At 50.9% G+C, this 22,065-nt stretch overlaps 2 protein-coding genes and 1 non-coding gene across 7 annotated transcripts; all 3 read left to right on the forward strand.

The window, feature by feature from the left end:
* The first annotated feature begins 684 nt into the window (after positions 1-684).
* TMEM107 (transmembrane protein 107) lies at positions 685-3,783 on the forward strand. 4 transcript variants are annotated; one of them, XM_033184643.1, is made up of 5 exons: positions 685-905; positions 1,082-1,149; positions 1,233-1,351; positions 2,485-2,560; positions 2,825-3,783. In XM_033184643.1, exons 1-5 carry the CDS (start codon positions 819-821, stop codon positions 2,892-2,894), a joined length of 420 nt encoding a protein of 139 aa, XP_033040534.1. In that variant the 5' UTR covers positions 685-818; the 3' UTR covers positions 2,895-3,783. The 4 variants fall into 4 exon arrangements, with proteins under 4 accessions (XP_033040534.1, XP_033040535.1, XP_033040532.1 ...); XM_033184644.1 differs by having other exon boundaries at positions 1,251-1,351; XM_033184641.1 differs by having other exon boundaries at positions 2,485-2,581; positions 2,825-3,774.
* LOC117068076 lies at positions 3,514-3,648 on the forward strand. The gene has a single exon (XR_004430944.1). It is a non-coding gene; the product is annotated as a U8 small nucleolar RNA (small nucleolar RNA).
* Positions 3,784-16,295: 12,512 nt separating the features above from the next.
* VAMP2 (vesicle associated membrane protein 2) lies at positions 16,296-20,271 on the forward strand. Of its 2 annotated transcripts, none has more exons than XM_033184646.1 (5): positions 16,296-16,439; positions 16,954-17,074; positions 17,559-17,717; positions 17,801-17,852; positions 20,222-20,271. In XM_033184646.1, coding segments are annotated over exons 1-5 (339 nt in total). In that variant the 5' UTR covers positions 16,296-16,437; the 3' UTR covers positions 20,227-20,271. The 2 variants fall into 2 exon arrangements, with proteins under 2 accessions (XP_033040537.1, XP_033040536.1); XM_033184645.1 differs by lacking the exon at positions 20,222-20,271 and adding an exon at positions 18,450-20,160.
* The last annotated feature ends 1,794 nt before the right edge of the window (positions 20,272-22,065 follow it).

Consider the following 22,065-nt stretch of genomic DNA (forward strand, 5'->3'; position numbering starts at 1 on the left):
GTCCACTCCCACCTTTCCAACCACCTTGCTTTGCTCTTATTCCCACGCTAGTTTAAGGACGCTGACCACTTTTCGCACTCTGCAAATCCCTCACCAAACTGAGCAAAGTAGTCTGAGAGAAATCAGTCTTCCTCAAGGAAGGTTCAGGCCTAGGGTCCTCAGACAACCAGGGGCTCTATGACAACCCGTAACTGCAGGGCAGTCCAGGAACACCGGCCTCTCCACGTTCGGGTCCCTTGTTTCTCAGGCCCCGCTTGGTGGGAAGTTAAAGGCATGAGGAGAAGGGGAAGGGGAGCGGGTGTGAGTCTTCGGCATGGCGGGGACCTCAGCCCGGCGTGGCGGTGGGAGTGATCGCAAGTGATCCACAACTGGGCAGCGTAGCTGGGGCTGGGGGCCGCTCCCGGCGTGGGCAACCGCGGAAGCAGAGGTGTCCCCAGGCTAGGCCAGGGTGGGTTTCCGTTCGTCGGCCCTGCGTGGGCAGATCGGGCGCTGCGGGGCTGTGCCACCCCGCACCCTCTGAGAAACAAAGGGCCTGGCTGCGCACGGGTACCCAGGCGTTGGGTTAGAAGCTCCTTCGGGTACCCCTGAACTGAGTTAGCCCTGAAAGACCCACAGCAGATGGAGAATGTACTGCCCTCGCGAGGTTTTCCGAGAACGCGGCGCCACGCCCACGTACGCGGTTACCAAGGCAACTGGGCGGTGCCTGAGCTGGCGGAAAGGAGGATTTCGTCTAGATTTGTCCGCTTGCTGGTGGACTTCAGGAGTCGCAGTCTCTGAACTCCTAGCCTCAGAGACCGCCGCTCTTGTTCCCAAGGGCCATGGGCCGGGTCTCAGGGCTTGTGCCCTCTCGCTTCCTGACGCTCCTGGCACATCTGGTGGTCGTCATCACCTTATTCTGGTCCCGGGTAAGACCCACGGCTGCCTTCCGTCCGCCCCTATTCCCATCTCGGAGTCGTCCCCGCCCCACCCTGCCCCTCTCCCAGTGTCTTACCCACTTGTGTTTTCTCGTGTCCCGCCGCCCCCAGGCCTGCCCAGCAGCCTGCCCCTTTTTCACGTCTCTTCCTCTCTGCCCTGCTCCCAGGACAGCAACATTCAGGCCTGCCTGCCTCTCAGGTTCACCCCGGAGGAGTATGACAAGCAGGACATTCAGTGAGCTCTTGGGACGGGGTGGCCAGAACGAAGAGGTGGTGGGAGTGGAGGGGTCTTAGAAGAAGTCCAAAGGCCTGGGCCAGTCCAATTCCTCTCTGCAGGCTGGTGGCCGCGCTTTCTGTCACCCTGGGCCTCTTTGCAGTGGAGCTGGCCGGTTTCCTCTCAGGAGTCTCCATGTTCAACAGCACCCAGAGCCTCATCTGTATCCTTTCTGCCTGCCCACCTTTCCCACACGACCCATTTCTATCAGGACTACCTTCAGCCACCTGACACAATAGTGTCTGCTGTACCCAGTCTCTCCAGTTCAAAGATCTTCAACCATGTGCTAAGTCCTGCTGTTTACTAGGCACTTAAAATTCCGAAATGAGAGTAAAATACAGTTTTTGACCAGGCGCGTTGGCTGACGTCTGTAATCCCAGCACTGTGGGAGGCCCGCGCAGGAGGCAACATAGTTAGACCCCATGTCTACAAAAATAATAGTAATAATAAAAACCCCACTTTTTTTTTTAACCATGAGGAGGAGGTAGATACACATCTGTAATTCAGTGTGATAAGCACTGTGCTATGGGAGTGTGTAAAGATAGAAAGCACAGGCAGGGTGCGATGGCTCACGCCTGTAATGCCAGCACTTTGGGAGACCAGGCAGGTGGATCACCTGAGGTCAAGAGTTCGAAACCAGCCTGACCAACATAGGGAAACCCCGTCTCTACTAAAAATACAAAAATTAGTCGGGCGTGGCGGCGCACTCCTGTAATCGCAGCTACTCAGGAGGCTGAGGAAGGAGAATTGCTTGAACCCGGGAGGCAGAGGTTGCAGTGAGCTGAGATCGTGCCACTGCACTCCAGCCTGGGCGACAGAGCAAGACTCCGGCAAAAAACGAAAGATATAAAGCACATTGGGAACTCAGAAGAGACAACGGAAGCGAGCACTGGGAACTCAGAAAAGGCAAAGAAAGCGAGGCACATGGGTCAGAGAATTGTGGACCAGGAGGACCAGGACACTGGAGACTGATTCCAGCGCATATCAAGTCGCTCTCAGCACTCCTGTGTGGCATAGCAGGAGAGCCTACTCTGACCTCTTATCTGAAGGATCCAGGCTGGCTCCTAGATATGGGGTAGGGTAGCCTGAGATCCCTTCTGCTGCAGTCACTTCTGGTCTCTCCTCACATGACTGTCCTAAAATTCAGAAGTCAGGGATGCTGACTCTAGCCCTGGCAATATGGTGAGGGAGCAAGCAATGAACCTGAATGCAGATGCCAGCCCCACCACTGGCCTTTTCTGACCCCTCACTATCTGTCGATCCAAAGACTTTCCTTAACTCTGGTGCCTTCCCAAGCCATTGGGGCTCACTGCAGTGCATCCGTGGCCCTGTCCTTCTTCGTATTCGAGCGTTGGGAGTGCACTACGTATTGGTACATTTTTGTCTTCTGCAGGTGTGGTAGCATCCAATATTCGGGAATGAGGGAGGGAGGCTGACCCTAAACCTGAAGGTTTTTCCCCACCCAGCCCTTTCCTCCATGTGTGAGATACCAGATCCACTTAAAGCCTGTAGTCTTTTGAAGTTTCATCCCCCACCCCATGCCACCTGCCCTACACTTTCAGGGGTGGGGTCTCTGGTTTGGAGATTTGGGTATTTATATTGAAAGGGTTTCTGAATCTACCACTTGCCTCGGTAGTGCCCTTCCAGCTGTCACTGAAATGACTTTATTCGTCACCGTCTTTGGGCTGAAAAAGAAACCTTTCTGAGCACCTTCATGACGGGAACCTAAGGACGAAGGCTACAGGGGCAAGGGCCGCTTCGTATTCCTGGAAGAAGGAAGGCATAGGCCCCGGTCCTCCCCTCGGAAACTGCTTCTGCTGGAGGATATGTGTTGGAATAATTACGTCTTGAGTCTGGGATTATCCGCATTGTATTTAGTGCTTGGTAATAAAATATGTTTTGTAGTAAGATTAAGACATATACAGTTTTCAGGGCACAATTGAGATGGCGAAACTACTGAAGAAAAAAAAAAGAAGCAACATTGTTTTCTAGTCCTGCAGACCGTAAGATACTTGGTATCGCTTCTATTTTGGTTATTACGGTAGGTGTCTGGCGGAAGGGAGTGGGCGGAGATATGTAAATAGAAAGTGCGTACACTTAGAGCGTCCAGCACGTAAATGATCGGAGCATTCTGGGAAAAAATAATTTATTCCTTTTCGGCAGCCGAATGAAAAAAAGTTCTTTTAAAAATGTGCAAGCAAATATGGCAATACAACTGGAAGGACGCTAAATAGTGGGATTACTGATACCAACACGTCATGAACTCACCCTAGTTGTGACCGGAATCTTTTTGCCTGAGTGCGGAATGTCGGTTATCGAAGTGTATCGTCAGGTGGGATAATCCTTACCTGTTCCTCCTTTGGAGGACAGACTAGAACATGATGATTGGAGAGTGCATGAAACGTGATTAACGTCTCTGCGTAATCGGGACTTGCAACACCCTGATTACTCCTATCTGATTCTTCCTGACGATCGCTTTCGTTTTGTGTTATGTTGATTGTTAGAATTTTGTTAACCCAATTATGCGGTGAATGTATTATTCTCTGTATTTCGCTATGCTGTGATCTCGCGAAATTTATCTGGCCTTGAAAATTGTGGCTTCGTATTTGTTGTTTTCTGGAATTTAGGAGGTAGGATTGTACAAATGGACTCCCATTATTCTTTGTCGTTTGATACTTTGATGTTCACCTCTTGTTAGGAGACACTGCACATCAGTAAAAATCTGTATGTAATCTTGTGTACAGGATGGTTCCCCTTAGGATGATACTTTCAATAGGAACAGGTTTTTTTGCTTTTTGTTTTTGTTTTTGAGGCAGGGTCTTGGTCTGTCGCCAGGGCTGGAGTGCACTGCGCTGATCTCGGCTCACTGTAACCTCCGTCTCCCAAGTTCAAGAGATTCTCCTGCCTCAGCCTCCCAAGTAGCTGGGATTATAGGCAGGTGCCACGATGCCCGACTGCTATTTTTTGTATTTTTAGTAGAGACTGGATTTCACCATGTGGGCCAGCCTGGTCTCGAACTCCTGACCTCAGGTGATCCGCCCCTCTCGGCCTCCCAAAGTGCTGGAATTACAGGCGTGAGCCACCGCGTCTGGCCTTTTTATTTGTAAATTTTGTGCTATCCGTACTTTATACCAGTACAATTTGTCATACACTTATGTATATACATGGATACATTTGTTTTTGGAGTTGGTTGTTAAAAAACTACTAGTACACCCCCAAGAAACTGATTATCACCAATGACTTCTCCTTCCCAAATCCAGAGTCACTTTTCAGACTTGAGTTTGAGTTTGACCTCTCTTCAGCATATGGTATGTCGACCACCCCCTCTTTTTTTTTTTTTTTTTTGAGGCAGTCTCACTCTGCTGCCCGGGCTAGAGTGTAGTGTGCAGTGGTGGGATCATGGCTTACTGCAGCGTCGAACTCCCAGGCTCAGATGATCCTCCTGCCTCAGCCTCCCAAGTAGCTGGGACTATAGGTGAGCACCACCACACCTGGTTAAGTTTTAACATTTTCTATAGAGACAGGGTCTCACTATGTTGCCCAGGCTGGTTCCAAACTCCTGGGCTCAAGCCATCCTCCCCACTAGGCCTCTCAAAGTGCTAGGATTATAGGCACGAGCCACCGAATTTGGCCCACTCCCCTCTTTTGCACTTTTTTCTCCCTTAGTTTTGAAACAGTGGTTCCCCTGGTTTGCCTACTACTGTACTGTTCTGGTTGTTCCTTTTTACATTCATTCAATGAATACTTAGAGTACCTGCAGTGTGTCAGTTACTGGGGACATAATACCAGGTTGTCTCCTCTGCTTGCCCCAAAAGTGCCGGTGATCACTACTCCTTGGGTCACTTCATCCATCTTGTTTTCAAACATCAACTAGATGCTGCTGGTTTCCAGATCTCAGCTCGCTTATGTGAGCCCTAGCCCAGGGCCAGGACTATAGGAATAACCTCTGCAGCCAGACTGCCTGCCGCGGTCCCAGTGCGTTTTTTTCTCTTATCAGGAGGTCACTTGCCCTCTCTGCCTCATCCACACTCACAATTTTTTGTTTGTTTGTTTTTTTGAGATGGAGTCTTGTTCTGTCGCCCAGGCTGGGGTGCAGTGGTGTGATCTGCAACCTCCGCCTCCCTGGTTCAAGCGATTCTCCTGCCTCAGCCTCCCGAGTAGCTGGGATTACAGGTGCCGGCCCCTGCACCCTCCTAAATTTTGTATTTTTAGTAGAGATGGGGTTTCACCATGTTGGTCAGGCTGGTCTCGAACTCCTGACCTCATGATCCACCTGCCTCGGCCTTCCAAAGTGCTGGGATTACACCGCGCCAGGCCACACTCATACTTTTTTTTTTTTTTTTTTTCCGAGACGGAGTCTTGCTCTCTCACCCAGGCTGGAGTGCAGTGGCCGGACCTCAGCTCACTGCAAGCTCTGCCTCCCGGGTTTAAGCCATTCTCCTGCCTCAGCCTCCCGAGTAGCTGGGACTACAGGCGCCCACCACCTCGCCCGGCTAGTTTTTTGTATTTTTTAGTAGAAGATGGGGTTTCACTGTGTTAGCCAGGATGGTCTCCATCTCCTGACCTCGCAATCCGCCCGTCTCGGCCTCCCAAAGTGCTGGGATTACAGGCTTGAGCCACCGCGCCCGGCCACACTCATACTTTTTATGTGAGTGGCAAGTTTGTGTCTGGGGGATTGCTGCATCTGCCTCAGGTGACCTTTCCCTTTAGCGTTCAGGGACTTCATCAAGGCTGCATGAACCGTTTTGAACCTGCTTGCTAATTTTCTGTAGTAGATATTTGTATGTGCAGCAGAATTATCCTGCATCTCCAACTTCTACCAGGCGGTGGGGAAATGCTATTGATACCCACCAACGAGACAGATTGGCTCAGATCAGTTCACAACAATATCTCATGGGATCGCTGAGAGAATTAACTGAGACGATCCAGCTATCTGTCAGGGGAGAAGGGTAGCAGAGTGTCAGGCCTGTGGTAACTGCTCAGTGCCTTTTCCCTGAGTTGATTTGGATCTTGGGATTCTCCCATCATAGTGGACATCTGCTGTTTTTGCCAGTTCAGTATCCATCCTTTATTTCTGGTAATAGCACCACCATTTTTTCTTTCTTTTTTCTTTTTTCTTTCTTTTCTTTCTTTCTCTTTTTTGACAGAGTCTCGCTCTGTCACCCAGTCTGGAGTGTGATGGTGCAATCTCGGCTCACTGCAACCTCAGCCTCCCTGGTTCAAGCGATTCTCCTGCCTCAGCCTTCTGAGTAGCCGCGATTACAGGTGCCTGCCACCAAGCCCGGCTATTTTTTGAATTTTTAGTAGAGACGAGGTTTCACCATGTTGGTCAGGCTGGTCTCGATCTCCTGACCTCGTGATCCACCAGCTTTGGCCTTCTGAAGTGCTGGGTTTACAGGCATGAGCCACCGCACCCAGCAGCACTACCATTTTCTTTTGGGAGACCCTCCCTTATTCTTAGTCTGCGTGGTTAGGAAGAGGCTGACAGTCACTCCTTCCCTACCATTCCTCTCTAGACTCATTCTGTTTTCCTGGGCGCGGTGATTGGTTCAAGCATAAACCTTGACAACATAGGACTATTGCTGGAACTTTTGGGAAAACAGAAGCCTGGACTCTTCCTGGAAATAAAAGCATGCTATAAAATAAAATAATTAGGTTGGGTGCAGTGGCTCACGCCTTTAATCTCAGCACTGTAAAAATACAAAAATTAGTCGACCGTGGTGGCGTGTGCCTATAATCCCAGCTACTCTAGAGGCTGAGGCAGGAGAATCGCTTGAACCTGGGAGACGGAGGTTGCAGTGAGCCAAGATCGCCCACTGCACTTCAGCCTGGGTGACAGAGGGAGACTCTGTCTAAAAAACAAAAACAAAACCATAAAAGTACTCAAATAAATCTTGGAACTTTTAACCTTTATATTTTGAATAACTTAATTTTTTTTTTCTTTTTTCTTTTTGAGATGGAGTCTCACTCTTTCGCCAGCTGGAGTGCAGTGGTGCAATCTCGGCTCACTGCAACCTCCGCCACCCGTGTTCGAGCGATTCGCCTGCCTTAGCCTCCCAAGTAGCTGGGACTACAGACACATGCTGCCACGTCCGGCTGATTTTTGTATTTTTCTTCTTAACTTTCCCTCCCCTGCCCTCCCCTCCCGTCCCCTTCCCTTCTCTCCCCTCCCTTCTTTCCTTCTTTTCTTTTTCTTTTTCTCTTTTTTTTGAGATGGAGTCTCCCTCTGTTGCCTAGGCTGGAGCGCAATGGCGCAGTCTCGGCTCACTGCAGCCTCCGCATCCCGGGTTCTAGCAATTCTCCTGCCTCAGCCTCCCAAGTAGCTGGGATTACAGGCGTGTGCCACCACACCTGGCTAATTTTTGTATTTGTAGAAGACATGGGGGGGGAGGTTTCATCATGTTGGCCAGGCTGGTCTCGAACTCCTGACCTCAGGTGATCTGCCCACCTCAGTCTCCCAAAGTGCTGGGACTGCAGATGTGAGCCACCGTGCTCAGTCCTATTTATTATTATTATTATTATTATTTCTGAGACAGGGTCTTGCCATATGGCTCAGGCTGGCGTGCAGTGGCATGATCATAGCTCACTGCAGCCTCAACTGCCCCAGGCTCAAGCGATCCTCCCACCTCAGCCTCCCTAGTAGCTGGGATTACAGGCACCCACTGCCACTACTGGCTAATTTTGATGGCTTTTTTATTTTGTTTTGTTTTGAGGCAGAGTCTTCCTCTGTCACCCAGGTTGGAGTGCAGTGTTGTCATCACAGCTCACTGCAGTCTTGACCTTCTGGGCTCAAGCAATCCTCCCACTTCTGCCTCCAGAGTAGCTGGGACCACCGGCAGGTAAAAACACACCCAGCTAATTTTTTAACTTTTTTGTAGTGATGGAGTCTCACTTTGTTGCCCAGGCTGGTCTCGAAGTCTCAAAGTATGGTAATAAAACACTGAAGGCATAAATGAAAACACTCACACACTTAAATATATATTAGAATGTTGGCCAGGTGCGGTGGCTCACGCCTGTAATCCCAGCACTTTGGGAGGCCAAGGCAGGCAGATCACGAGGTCAGGAGATCGAGACCATCCTGGCTAACATGGTGAAACCCCGTCTTTACTAAAAATACAAAAAATTAGCCAGGCGTGGTGGTGGGTGCCTGTAGTCCCAGCTACTCGAGAGGCTGAGGCAGGAGAATGGCGTGAACCCAGGAGGCGGAGCTAGAAGTGAGCCGAGATCATGCCACTGCACTCCAGCCTGGGCGACAGAGAGAGACTCTGTCTCAAAAAAAAAAAAATATATATATATGTATATATAGGCCGGGCGCGGTGGCTCGAGCCTGTAATCCCAGCACTTTGGGAGGCCGAGATGGGCGGATCACGAGGTGAGGAGATCGAGACCATCCTGGCTAACACGGTGAAACCCCGTCTCTACTAAAAAATACAAAAAAACTAGCCGAGCGAGGTGGCGGGTGCCTGTAGTCCCAGCTACTGGGGAGGCTGAGGCGGGAGAATGGCGTAAACCCGGGAGGCGGAGCTTGCAGTGAGCTGAGATCCAGCCACTGCACTCCAGCCCGGGCGACAGAGCGAGACTCCGTCTCAAAAAAAAAAAAAAAAAAAGAAAGAAAAATATATATATATTAGAATGTTAAACATTCTAACATTAGAATGTTAAAACTATGCATAGTAAAAAAAATAAGCAAAAGTTAAAGAATAGATGATAATCCAGGGGAAATATTTTTAATTCATATTGCAGAGAAAGGACTAATTTTGACATATATAAATTGACAAATTTACAAGAAAAATACCAACAACCCAATAAAACTGTACAAAACATTTCTACAGAAATTTCACTGGTAAGGAAATACAAAAAACTCTCAACTATATGAAAAGATGCCTAACCTCATTCATCAATGAGAAATGCAGACCATGTTTCAACTTAGCATATTTGTAATCACCAAAAAGTTTCATAGAGTGTTGGAGGGGGTATGGGCAAACAGGCCTTGCCTATTCATTGGTGGGAGTAAAAGCTGGTGACATGTTTATGGAGAGCAATTTAGCAATTCCCATGAAAATCAAAATCACAAACACCTATTCCTTTAACCTAGGATTTATTTTTGTTATTTTATTGTTTTTGAGACAGGGTCTCACTCTGTTGCCCAGGTTGGAGTGCAGTGATACGATCATGGCTCACTGAAGCCTTGGAAATCCTAGGTTAAAGTGACCATACCACTGCAGCCTCCCAAGTAGCTGGGAATACAGGTGTGAGCCACAACACCTGACCAGTATTTTCATGTCTAAGAATTAGCCCTACATATTTGCACACAGGTGAAAGGGGAATGTGTAGGTTATTTTTTGCAGCTTTGCTTGTATTGGCAAAAGGCTAGAAACAACCTAAATGTCTGCCAGTAGGGGATTGGTTACATTCTGATACATCCATACTGTGGAATACTATGCCACCAGAAGAAAGTACATTTTATGTAGTATAATGGAACAATATATAAGATACATTAAGTGACAAAAGCAAGGTGCAGAAAAGTGCATGTAGTTTTTTACACGTTGGTGTAAAAAAGGGGAAAACTACAAGCATGATTGCTTACATATGCATGGATCATCTCTGAAAGGAGGCACAGGCAACCGGGAGTATTGGCTGTTGTGAGAAAGCAGATTGAGTGGCAGGGATACAGGGTGGGGAAGAAACTTTCTCCATGTGCTCTTATGAACTTTTGATATTTTGAACATAAATTTTTTTTGTGTGTGTATGTGTGTGCATGCGTGCACATGTGTGTGTTTAATATACAAGGTTGGGTGCAGTGGCTCACACTTGTAATCCCAGAACTTTGGGAGCCCAGGGTGAGACCAGCCAAGGCAACATTATGAGACAAACATAATGTCTACAAAAAATTTTAAAAATTAGCTGGGGGAGGGGGGAGGGATTGCATTGGGAGTTATACCTGATATAAATGATGAATTGATGGGTGCTGACGAGTTGATGGGTGCAGCACACCAACATGGCACAAGTATACGTATGTAACAAACCTGCACGTTATGCACATGTACCCTAGAACTTAAAGTATAATAAAAATAAATAAATAAATAAATAAATAAAAATAAAATAAAAAAATAAAAATAAAAATTAGCTGGACGTGGATGTGGGGGTCTTTGCCTGTGGTCCCAGCTACTTGGGAGGCTAAGGTGGGAGGATCACTTGAGCCCAGGAGTTCGAGGCTGCAGTGAGCTTTGATTGTGCCACTCCACTCCCTCTTAGGTGACAGAGTGAGACCATGTCTCTGAAAAAACAAATAAAAATTTAAAAACTATAACATTTTTGGGGCGGGGCATGGTAGCTCACACCTGTAATCCCAGCACTTTGGGAGGCCAAGGCTGGAAGATTACTTGAGGCCAGGAGTTTGAGACCAGCCTGGAAAACACGGTGAGACCCCCATCTCTATAAAATAGATATAAATATATATATAACTGTAACATTTTAAACAAATGTGAGCCTGCAGCTGCTTATGTTGCCTGTGTGGAAATGAAGCTATGCCAGAGGCAAGCATAGCTGAAGAAGAGAGAAGCAGATTCCCGATGGCATCTTTTGAGGACCTGGATCCTGCTGTTTCTAGCTGTGTTATAGTTACAAGATTCTTCTTTTTGGTTTAATCTGTTTGAGGAGGGTTGGCAAGTGTCTTGGTCATTAAGTTCATCACAGCAAAGATCATGCTGTTTTAACAGTCTCTTTTTGTGTTTATTATTGTAACTTCTGATACCAGCACAATGCCTGCCATTGTAGAATGAAAGAGCCCTCACTTAACAAATGAGAAAAATGAGGCCCCAGGAGAAAGGCATTTGCTCCAGGACACCATGCAGAGTGGGAGAGCTGGGAGTAGAACCCAAGTCTCCTGTCTGTTAGGCCAAATCAGTTGACTCGATTCAACAAATGTTTATTGAACACCGCTACCTGCCAGACTCTAGGCTTGGCATATAATATGGAAGGTAATAAAATGTCAGCCAGGAGCAGTGGCTCATGCCTGTAATCCCAGCACTTTGGGAGTCTGAGGCAGGCGGATCACCTGAGGTCAGGAGTTCAAGACCAGCCTGCCCAACATGGTGAAACCCCATCTCTACTAAAAATACAAAAATCAGCCAGGCTTAATGGCAGGCGCCTGTAATCCCAGCTACTCAGGAGGTTGAGGCAGGAGAGTTGTTTGAACCCAGGAGGCGGAAGATGGCACCACAGCACTCTGGCCTGGGGGACAGAATAAGACTCTGTCTCAAAATAAATAAATAAATAAATAAAAAGGAAGATATGGGTTCTTGACAACCTCTTTATCTGGAGGGGAATTCCTCCCCCTTTCAGAACAAGAGGGGCTTGTTAAACCCGGTGAATCTCTAATGAATGGAGGGTTGGAGAGTGAGGTACTGGAACCAGGAGTCCTTTCAGGCACCCAATCCAGGAGACTCTGATCTGCCTATGTCTTCTCCCACCCATATAGGGCTCTGGCATATGGCACGCCCACCACCCACACTGCCCTGCTTCCCAGTGGCCAGGGGCCTGGGCCTGCTCTGCTGCAATGACAGGAGCTGGTTCCCTGGTCAAACCAGTAACAAGTGATCAGTGCTTCGCCAGCCCAACTAGGACCGTCCTTACAGGATACTGGGCACGTAGGTCCTGCCCAAACCCAGCCTTCCCATTAGCAGTCTATCTGCCTGCTATGCGCTCACCATCGTTTATTATTCATTTGCCTGCCTCGTTCCTGGCACTGCTTCTTACTTGTTCAGAGAGAACTTTGCATATTAAAAAGATATCAGTTTATGTGTTTACATTATCCTTTAATACAAAAAGAGACACATTCTTGACCAGGTGCATTGGCTCACGCCTGTAATCCCAGCACTTCGGGAGGCCAAGGTGGGCAGATCACCTGAAGTCAGGAGTTTGAGACCAGCCTGGCCAACATGGTGCAACCCTGTCTCTACTAAAAATAGAAAAATCAGCAGAGATTGCAGTGAGCCAAGCTTGTGCCACTGCACTCCAACTTGGGTGACAGAGGGAGACTGTCTCAAAAAAAGTAATTTAAAAGACTGGGCGTGGTGGCTCACACCTGTAATCCCAGCACTTTGGGAGGCCAAGGTGGGTGGATCACCTGAAGTCAGGAGTTTGAGACCATCCTGGCCAACATGGCACAATCCTGTCTCTACTAAAAATAGAAAAATTAGCCAGGCATGGTGGTGGACACCTGTAATCCCAGGGACTCAGGAGACTGAAGCAGGAGAATCTCTTGAACCCAGGAGGCAGAGGTTGCAGTGAGCCGAGATTGCGCCACTGCACTCCAGTCTGGTAAAAGAGTGAGACTTTGTCTCAAAAATAAATAAAAATAAGGCTGGGCGCGGTGGCTCAAGCCTGTAATCCCAGCACTTTGGGAGGCCGAGACGGGCAGATCATGAGGTCAGGAGATCGAGACCATCCTGGCTAACACTGTGAAACCCCGTCTCTACTAAAAAATACAAAAAACTAGCCGGGCGAGGTGGCGGGCGCCTGTAGTCCCAGCTACTCGGGAGGCTGAGGCAGGAGAATGGCGTGAACCCGGGAGGCGGAGCTTGCAGTGAGCTGAGATCCGGCCACTGCACTCCAGCCCTGGCGACAGAGTGAGACTCCGTCTCAAAAATAAATAAATAAAATAAATAAATAAATAAAAATAAAAAATTGAGCACACATGGCAATCCATGCCAACTGTCTGGTACACAGTGGGTCCCTGGAGTGTCCCCTCCTTCCAGGAGTCCAGAGCTGGACAGGCAGCTCTGAGAACCTTCTGGCTTGGAGGGTTCACCAGATGTCACAGCTGATTGCAATGGTGGGGGGCTGGCCTTTCCATTACTCATTAGAAAGCCTTTACTTTACAAGCTGCATTGAGGGACACACAGGCCTCTGAAATTAATTATAAGTTCAGTCAGGTTTGACTCATGTGGATGGAGCAAGTTCATGAGTCAGTGTGGGAATGACCCAGCCTCCTTTCATCCCAACTTCTAAACCAGTAATTGTCTGAAGATAAAATAAATTACAAAATAAGGCCGGGCGTGGTGGCTCATGCCTGTAATCCCAACATTTTGGGAGGCCAAGGAGGGTGGATCACCTGAGGTCAGGAGTTCGAGACCAGCCTGGCCAACATGGCGAAATCCCATCTCTACTAAAAGTACAAAACAATTAGAAAGGCGTGGTGGTGCACTCCTGTAATCCCAGCTACTTGGGAGTCTGAGGCAGGAGAATCACTTGAACCCAGGAGGTGGAGGTTGCAGTGAGCCAAGATCACGCCATTGCACTCCAGCCTGGGCAGCAAGGGCGAAACTTTGTCTCAAATATAAATAAATAAATAATAATAAATAAAAATTAAAACTAAAAGAAAGCCTTTATGAAAGTGTGGTCTCTGGGCCGGGCGCGGTGGCCCAAGCCTGTAATCCCAGCACTTTGGGAGGCCGAGACGGGCGGATCACGAGGTCAGGAGATCGATACCATCCTGGCTAACACGGTGAAACCCCGTCTCTACTAAAAAATACAAAAAACTAGCCGGGCGAGGTGGCGGGCGCCTGTAGTCCCAGCTACTCCGGAGGCTGAGGCAGGAGAATGGCGTAAACCCGGGAGGCGGAGCTTGCAGTGAGCTGAGATCTGGCCACTGCATTCCAGCCCCGGCGACAGAGCGAGACTCCGTCTCAAAAAAAAAAAAAAAAAAAAAAGTGTGGTCTCTGTTGCCTACATGACAATCACCTTGAGCCCCTACATCCTTTGAATGAGTCTTGGGGGTGTGCCCTAGAAATTCATTGGTCAGTTACCGCAGCAATTGAAGCCAATGAAGAAGCCAAATCTGAGTTACGCAAATACATTATTTTTCTATCGTTTGACTTCCCTCTATTTGGGTCTCCATTCTACCTGCCTGCAGAAAACATCCTCTCAGTCACTTCCAGGTGAACACGGTCATCCCACTCCTTCCCCCACCTCCACCATTGATCTAAATTTGGGGAGTTCCTCTGAGCCACAGCCCAGGTAGGGTGGGGTGAGAAGGGGCTGCTGGGTGAGAGTTCCCTCTCTGAGATGAATCCTCCTGGGCCCCTCATCTCCGTGGGTCACACATGCCCTCATTTCTACTCTGCTGCTGCCGCCCCCACAATCCAATAGCAATAGCAGGACCCCCGGTCTTGACAGTGTATCTGGGGCTCTGTCCCTTCCACATCACCCCCAAACCAGCATCAAAATGTCTTGCCTGGCCCTGCACCAGGCTCCCCCCAGTTAGTGCAGGGTGTCCAACTGGAGGCGGAAGGGCTTCCTGTGCCTGCCTCTTCCAATCCTCCCTGTCTTATTTATACCCAGACAGACACTGAAGCTTTTGAACTTAAAAGGCTGGAATTTGGCATCTTTGTTCTCTGACTAGAAAGCAGAATCATCTCAAGACCAAAAAGCAGGAGCCAGCATCCCATAGCACGATCTGAGACCCCCATGGAAGCTGCTCTTTTCTTTCTCATCACATAGGCTGAGCCACCCGGGACTGTCAGTGCACAAGGATCAGGGACGCGGCTGCTCCTCTGAGTGGGAGGAAGCCAAGAGTATCTTCTCTTAGATTGGGCTGAGTTCCCACACCCAGCACACACATTCCCTGCTCACTCACCTCCCCCAGACAGCTGGGAAATGACACCTCTGGTGACAGAGCCAGTCCCCGGGCTTCTGTGGGGAGGGAGTGGGGCACTGCAGTGGGGGTGGATCTCACACCCGGAGGCCCTGGGAAGCCAGGGTGGGGGAGGGACGAAGCTGGTTCCTGTTTGTCTCAGCGATCAAGGCCATCAGCCTCCCTGCACCTTCCAGGGATGTAGTAAGCAACCCCACCCCAGGTTCAAAGGGCCTCGCCTAAAATGCCTCCTGTACCCTTGAGGCTTGCTTTGACCCCCTGCACTCCACCAGAGCGACAGCTCCCCTGGTCCCATCTTCTCTGACAAGCTGGGTGGGAGTGTACACAGCCTCTGAGTGTGCTTAGAGGGCCTAATGGAGACCAGCCGGGGACAATATTCCATGTTATCCACATCAAGCCATTTAACGAATATGGATTTAGTATCTACATATGCAATGTATTTGGGGTCCAGAGAGAGGAGGGCAACTGTCCAAGGTCACACCTGCGAGGCGAATACGCATGTAAAGCAGCACCTTGTAAACTGTACCCACTGTGCCTACTACTAAAGAAAAAAAAAATGAGAGGAAAAAAAAGCCTTTTGGTCCCTGTGCCTGGGACCAAAGCCTGAGCCCTCTCCTGCAGTCGGGGTCACTGACCCAAGCCTGGGGCAAAGCTAGGTCTTGGCCAGTCAGCAGCCACCACGTGAAGCAGCCCTGCCCCCATCACCCCCGGCTGCCCTGTGCCCTCCTCCTCGGGGTCTCCAGCTCACCTCACCTCAGTCGAGCCTGCTCCAGCTGTTAAGTACCCCTAGTCTGAACCTCAATCGTGAGGCGGGGCACCCCCTCCTCACACCCTGTAGACACTCCCCCGTCCTCCACCCCCTGGACTTGTTTCGGCGGGAAGAGCCTGCCTCATCTTTTCTTCCTACCCTCCTACCCAGTGGCCAGGGATCGCAGGCTTCCTCTGAGACATCCACCAGCGGGGTGATGGGTTGGGACCAACCTCCTCCACTCCCCTCCACCCTAGCAGCAGGGTCCCCGCTGTCGATATTGCCCCAGCGCCTGTACTGGCCCTCTCTGATTTCCCAACCCCAGCCCATTCCAAGTGCTGAAGGCGGGTCGCTAGGTGCTGGGACCTGGGAGCGGGGCGAGACCTTGGGCTGTGTGGGGTGCAGGCTGGCTTACTGGGTTCACGATTCAGGGAGTGGTCTGGGGGTTAGGTGTGGGGCCAGGCTGCTGTGTGCCCCAAGGGACAGGTGGCAAGAGGTTTGGGGGCGGCTGTGGAAGGCTGTGCTCAGACAGGGCGGGATGACGGTGGGTTTAGGGAAGCCGCAGCAACCCGCCTGGGGGTCCCGCGAGTGCCCAGAGAGCTGCCAGGGCACGGTGGCGCCAGACCCGCAGTCCCTCCCGGCACGACCCCAGTCCCGCAGCGCCCCGCCCCCGCGGCCCCGCTCCCGACGCGTCGCCCGCGGCGCCCCGCCCCCGCCCGCAGTGCCCGGATGCGGGTGACGCGCGGCCGCCATCTTGCCGTCCCGGGCAGCCAGCGCCAGTCGGAGCCAGCGCGAGCCGCCGCCATCACTGCTGCTGCCAAGTCCTCCGCCCGCTGCCCCCGCCATGTGAGTCGGCCGCCCGCCACCCTCACCGCGCTTCCCTGCACCGGCCGCCACCTTTGGCAGCCGGCCGTGGGGAGTGCCCGGGGTCTCTCCCGCGTTCCCCGCGCCCCGGGGCCAGGCCCAATCCGGTGACTGCGCGCGGGCGGCCAAGAAGCCCAGCGTCCCGGGCTGGCCGGCTCGAGCGATGGCCGCGGGAAGGAGCGGACCCTGTGTCCTCCTGCCCCGCCCTGCCCCTGTCACCGCGGCCCCCTGTCTTTTCGGGTCGACCCCGATCACATCTGTGAGGTCGCCCTCATTTGACAGGCGGGGAAACTGAGGCCGGGGGGAGGGGGGCCTCGCTCAAGGTCACGCAGCTCATCGGCGGCGAGGCTGGACCTGGACCAGGGCTTCCATCGGGTGGCCTTCCTCCCGAAAAGGAGGACTGGAGGGACGAGGATGGACAGGTGGATGGGCGGAGCCCTGGCTGCGGGGCCGAGAGGCTGCAGGCCCTGGGTCTTAATCTGTTCCTGCTCCTCAGGTCTGCTACCGCTGCCACGGCCCCCCCTGCCGCCCCGGCTGGGGAGGGTGGCCCCCCTGCACCCCCTCCAAATCTCACCAGTAACAGGAGACTGCAGCAGACCCAGGCCCAGGTGGATGAGGTGAGAGTAGGGGGAGTCAAAAACAGTAGAAAGGACCCTGGGGGCTGGCGTTTAGGTGTAGTGGCCAGTGTTGGTTTGGGAGTGATGACACTTCACGCCTGTGGGTTTGCGGACAAAGACACCTTGCCCCATCCCTGTCTCCCTGTCAGCACGCACTTGGAAGGGTGCTGGGGGTGTTAATCAGCTTTGCTAGCCTGGGGTGTGCCAGCCTAGGCAGGTGTGCTCTGGTGATGGACAGAGCGCCTGAGGCGCCATAGAGGGAGGGTGTTGCTATGATATCTGAGATGTCACCAGCATGCCCCTGATGTGTGCTCCTTGCATGTCCCCAGGTGTGCTAGGCATGTACTATGTGTGTCCTTGGCATGTTAACCTGGCAGCATCAGGGTGCATGTTCCATGTGTAGCACGGTGGGCACATGTTTGAGGATTGCCCTCACTGAGGTGGGCCTTGGCACACCCCCCTGCCTCGTGGGCCCTTTTCCCAGGTGGTGGACATCATGAGGGTGAACGTGGACAAGGTCCTGGAGCGGGACCAGAAGCTGTCGGAGCTGGACGACCGTGCAGATGCACTCCAGGCAGGGGCCTCCCAGTTTGAAACAAGTGCAGCCAAGCTCAAGCGCAAATACTGGTGGAAAAACCTCAAGGTAAGGATGGGGACAGGAAGGAGGACTGGCGGGTGAATGGGGTATCATAGTTAGTCTCGCTGATCCTCTCCTCTCACCCCCAGATGATGATCATCTTGGGAGTGATTTGCGCCATCATCCTCATCATCATCATAGGTGAGTAGGCTGGGAACGGCCGGGGCTCTTTCCCTGGAGAGGTTTCCCTAGTGGATTCTGGGTTTTGAAGGTCATTAATCTAGTTTTTACTCTTCAGCCAAAAACACATATAGCTGCTAATGGCAATTCTGATTCATCTAGAGCCAAAAACTTTGATGTTATTTAGCCTGCATTTTGCCTGGTTCTTGGCAGTTTTGTTAACATTTAGAAATAGGAAAGTTGGTGTATCCATTGAGGACCCTTTGGGCCTAAGAGCCCAGTCTGAGAGCCCTGGAATTGAGGAGTGGGAGAAAGGAAAGGCCCAGGGGCTTGAGACGTGACCAGGAAGCCAACCATCCCATTATTTGAGAGCTTGTGGTCTCAGAGGCTCAGGATTAGGGTATGTGACCTCAAGGCCATACCATGGAATTGAAGGGACCTCAGAACCCACCTGTCTAACCCCTTGCTTTGTAGATGGAGAAACTGAGTCCAAGAGAGGGGTAGGGGTGCCAGCCAGCTGGGGAGTGGGGAGGATTGGAGCAGGGCCAGGCCTGACACACTGCTTTCTTTCTTTCTCTCTCTCTCCCTCTTCCTCATCTTCTTCCCCTCTCTCCACAGTTTACTTCAGCACTTAAATCCCTGAGGAGTCTGCCCTGCCTAGAGAAGGGCCTTTCCCCCCACCCTCAGCCGTTCCTCCACCTCTCAGCCATATCTTTCAGCCCCCCCTTCCCTGGATCCGTGCGTGTGTGTATCCGTGTGTGTGTCCCCCTGTAAATAGCCAGCTGTTATTTATACATATATAATATTATATATATTTGGTCTGTTTGTAGTTTTATTACTAGAAGATTTTTCCAGTTGTCCTTAACACCCCTTCCTGAGGTTCCCTTCACCTCCTCTCTCTTGCCTTCCTTCCCTTTCCCTTTCTTCCTGACTAGCCCCAAGTCCCTTCATTTGCATCTGCTATGCAATAGTCCCTCTCCTCTCCTTCTTCTTCCCTCAGATTTAGCTGATCCTTCTTCCCACCCTGGCCTTCCTTTCCTCTTCCCTCTCCTGGTCATGCTCCCTCTGCCCCGCCCTCAAAAAAGGCCACAAAAAACAAAAAGCACCTGTCCAGGCTTCCCTAGGTGCATCTTGTTTGCATCCATTGGGAGGCTCTGAGACTGGCCCCACTTGGTCCTAGGAATCCCAAGGTCTTTGGGAGTGTCCAGCATGTTAATTAGCGTATCATTACATACTGCCATCCCTTTCCATTTCTTTTTGTTCCATCACTCTTCTCTCAACCGGTGTTTTTTTTTTTACTGAGGAGTTAGTCCCCATTTGTCCTTGTATCACATTTTCATTTGCACGACATTACTTGCCGATGGTGGGGAGCCTGGGCTTTTGGGGGACCAGGCTGCTCTGTCCCCCAGCATTGCCTCCTCCTAGCTCTTCTAGTCCAGTTTGCCTCCCTTACCCTCATTTTCCAAACCTCTTGTACCCTCTCCCTCCCCCAGCTGGTATGTAAGTGTCTTGGAGTTCAGTATGTTATGATGGACCAATAATTCTGCCACTTGGGGATTCTCCCCACATTCCTGCTCCCCAGTTTTCATGTGGGGCACTCAACTGACATTCCCATGGAGTTTCCCTCCCATCTGCCTGATCCACCTCCTCCTCCCACCAGGAGAGTTGGGGGTTGGCCACAATTGATCTCTTTTGGGAGGGGTGGCTACCAGTGTGTGGGGGGTCATCACTGCCTTGGGGAGGAGTGGGGCAGGGCAGAGAATCCCCCCAATTCTTGCCTGAAATCTCTGGCCTCACCCCTGCTGGGGACAGGACTGAAAACCCTCCTCCCCAATTTGGGGGGTGTTGCCCCCATCACTTCCCAGCTCCTCTGACTTCCCCCACCCCCAAATTTAGGGTGGGGTACTAGTCACTGCCAATGTGTGCATGGGACTTGCTGGAATATGGGGATGCTTGCCCCCCCTCTCCAGGGCTGTTGAGCCCAGAGAGAGCTGTCCTTTCATTGGGTGAAGTGATTGAGGAAGGGTCTATTGTCTTTTTAAATGGCACAATTTTAAGGGTCTGAGGGTACAGTCCCTTAACCTGCCACGGGAGGGGGCCCCCAAACTTTCTTCCTCCCACACTCGAGGTTTTCTGTGTGGAGGGGGAGCAGGGATATCTAAGCTGTGGTGTGAAAGGGTAGGAGAGATGCTGGGGGTGGGGGTGCTGTGTTCTAGACCCCCCATATTATCCCAGTGTCCCCTGCCCCCCTCTTCCCCCACCCCATGCCCCCAATTCTGTGGCGCATCCAGATTGTGAAAATGTACAATAAATGTGTAATGAGTAACCAGGTGTTGTCTGTTCTAAGATCTTTTTTATTTTTTCTATTTTTTTTTTTTTGGTGCGAGGAGAATAAGATCTTTTCTTAACCAATGGGAAAAATATTGGATCGGAAGGTTTACCAGGAAGGTTGAGAAGATACATTGGTAAAGGACTGGATTTGGCAAGAGGCCCTGACCTTGGGCAGGGCAAAATGTGATTCTCAAAGTGGCCACACGGGGGCAGTAGGAGTTGGTAATGGGAGGTGTCATAGCCAGCCCCCGTGTGTCTAAGTCTCGTGAGCCCTACGGTCTAGAGTTCCCAGGTTTCGTTTCCCTTTCCTGGGGCATGTTCCTGCTGTTGGACTTCTTTCTACTCGATTTAACTTCTAGATGCTCTGCAGTGGCTCCCGTGCAGCAGTAGATTAAGTCATTGGCCACTTCTGTGAAGCATCTCTTCCCCTCTGTGCCTAACCCAGTGCCAGCGCTCAGATGGGGTTGGTAAATACTGGTTTAAATAGGCTCAGAGAGACACAGCTGAGTATGTCGTGGAGCTGCCGGTAGACGGCCTACTACCTCTGTATTCTGTTGTATGTATGACTCGTGACTTTAGACCCCACACTGAACTGTCACAGCCTGTAGGTCCAGGAGGCCTCAGATGTGGCATCTTAGTATCCCTTTTCCCAGGTGCTTCAACAATGAGTTGCCGGCCACAGTGGCTCACGCCAGTAATCCCAGCCATTTGAGAGGCTGAGGTCAGGAGTTCAAGACCAGGCTAGCCAACATAGTGAAACCATGTCTCTACTAAAAATACACACAAAAAATTAGTCGGGTGTGGTGGCGGGCACCTGTAATCCCAGCTACTGGGGAGGCTGAGGCAGAGAACTGCTTGAACCTGGGAGGTGGAGGTTGCAGTGAGCCGAGATCACCCCACTGCACTCCAGCCTGGGTGACAGAAGGAGACACTCTCAAAAAACAAACACAAAAATTCACTTAACACGATGTTGAACAAATGGGAGTATATTTTAGGTAGGGCGCGGTGGCTCACGCCTGTAATCCTAGCACTTTGGGAGGCTGAGGCAGGGAGATCACTTGAGGTCAGGAGTTCCAGACCAGCCTTGCCAACATGGTGAAATCTCATCTCTACTAAAAATACAAAAAATTAGGCATGGTGGCTCGCGCCTGTAATCCCAGCTACTTGGGAGGCCGAGGCAGGAGAATCGCCACTGCGTCCAGCCTTTTTTCGTTTGTTTTGAGACAGTCTCGCTCTGTCACCCAGGCTGGAGTGCAGTGGTGCAATCTCGGCTCACTGCAACCTCTGCCTCCTAGGTTTAAGCAATTCTTTTGCCTCAGCCTCCTGAGTAGCTGGGATTACAGCTACCTACCACCATGCCTGGCTAATTTTTGTGGGTTTTTTTTTTTTTTTTTAGTAGAGTTTTACCATATTGGCCAGGCTGGTCTCGAACTCCTGACCTCAAGTGATCCACCCACCTCAGCCTGCGAAAGTGCTGGGGTTACAGGCGTGAGCCACTGTGATTCTTATATTAGGTACACAATCATTACCCGAATGTCCAACTTGAAGTCTTACTATATGCCAGGCAGTGCTCAGGATTTCGCACTTCAACTCAAATCCCTTCCAGGTTTAAGAGTTCCCATCGGCCCTAGGAGTTAAAACTTGAATTTGGGTTCAAGTTTTAGCCTTGTTACTGACTAGCGTGTTACAGGCAAACAGATTATGTAATCTCTCTGGATCTCAGTCTCATTTGTGAGGCGCGGGGAGTACGTGAGCTCGCCTCAGAGTTTGTGAGAAGCGCCTGGCCTGGCCCGCAGAAAACAATCAGGAAGAGGCTCTCTCATCTTCATCGTCACCAACACACCGTGCTGAGATCTGAAGACCGCTTCACCCTAATGCTCTGACCTTCCAGCTTCGGGGAGCC

The sequence above is a fragment of the Trachypithecus francoisi genome, unplaced genomic scaffold (assembly GCF_009764315.1).
Source record: "Trachypithecus francoisi isolate TF-2019V2 unplaced genomic scaffold, Tfra_2.0 Lachesis_group20, whole genome shotgun sequence".
Lineage (NCBI taxonomy): Eukaryota > Metazoa > Chordata > Mammalia > Primates > Cercopithecidae > Trachypithecus > Trachypithecus francoisi.

What these genes read in the sequence shown, in the direction of transcription:
- TMEM107 (XM_033184641.1), top strand. Translation starts at nt 819, where the DNA reads ATGGGCCGGGTCTCAGGGCTTGTGCCCTCTCGCTTCCTGACGCTCCTG. An exon ending in TCACCTTATTCTGGTCCCGG is followed by an intron (nt 906 to 1,081) that starts GTAAGACCCACG and finishes CCCTGCTCCCAG; the next exon opens with GACAGCAACATTCAGGCCTG. An exon ending in TACATTTTTGTCTTCTGCAG is followed by an intron (nt 2,582 to 2,824) that starts GTGTGGTAGCAT and finishes TTGCCTCGGTAG; the next exon opens with TGCCCTTCCAGCTGTCACTG.
- VAMP2 (XM_033184645.1), top strand. An exon ending in CCCAGGCCCAGGTGGATGAG is followed by an intron (nt 17,075 to 17,558) that starts GTGAGAGTAGGG and finishes CCCTTTTCCCAG; the next exon opens with GTGGTGGACATCATGAGGGT. An exon ending in ACTGGTGGAAAAACCTCAAG is followed by an intron (nt 17,718 to 17,800) that starts GTAAGGATGGGG and finishes TCTCACCCCCAG; the next exon opens with ATGATGATCATCTTGGGAGT.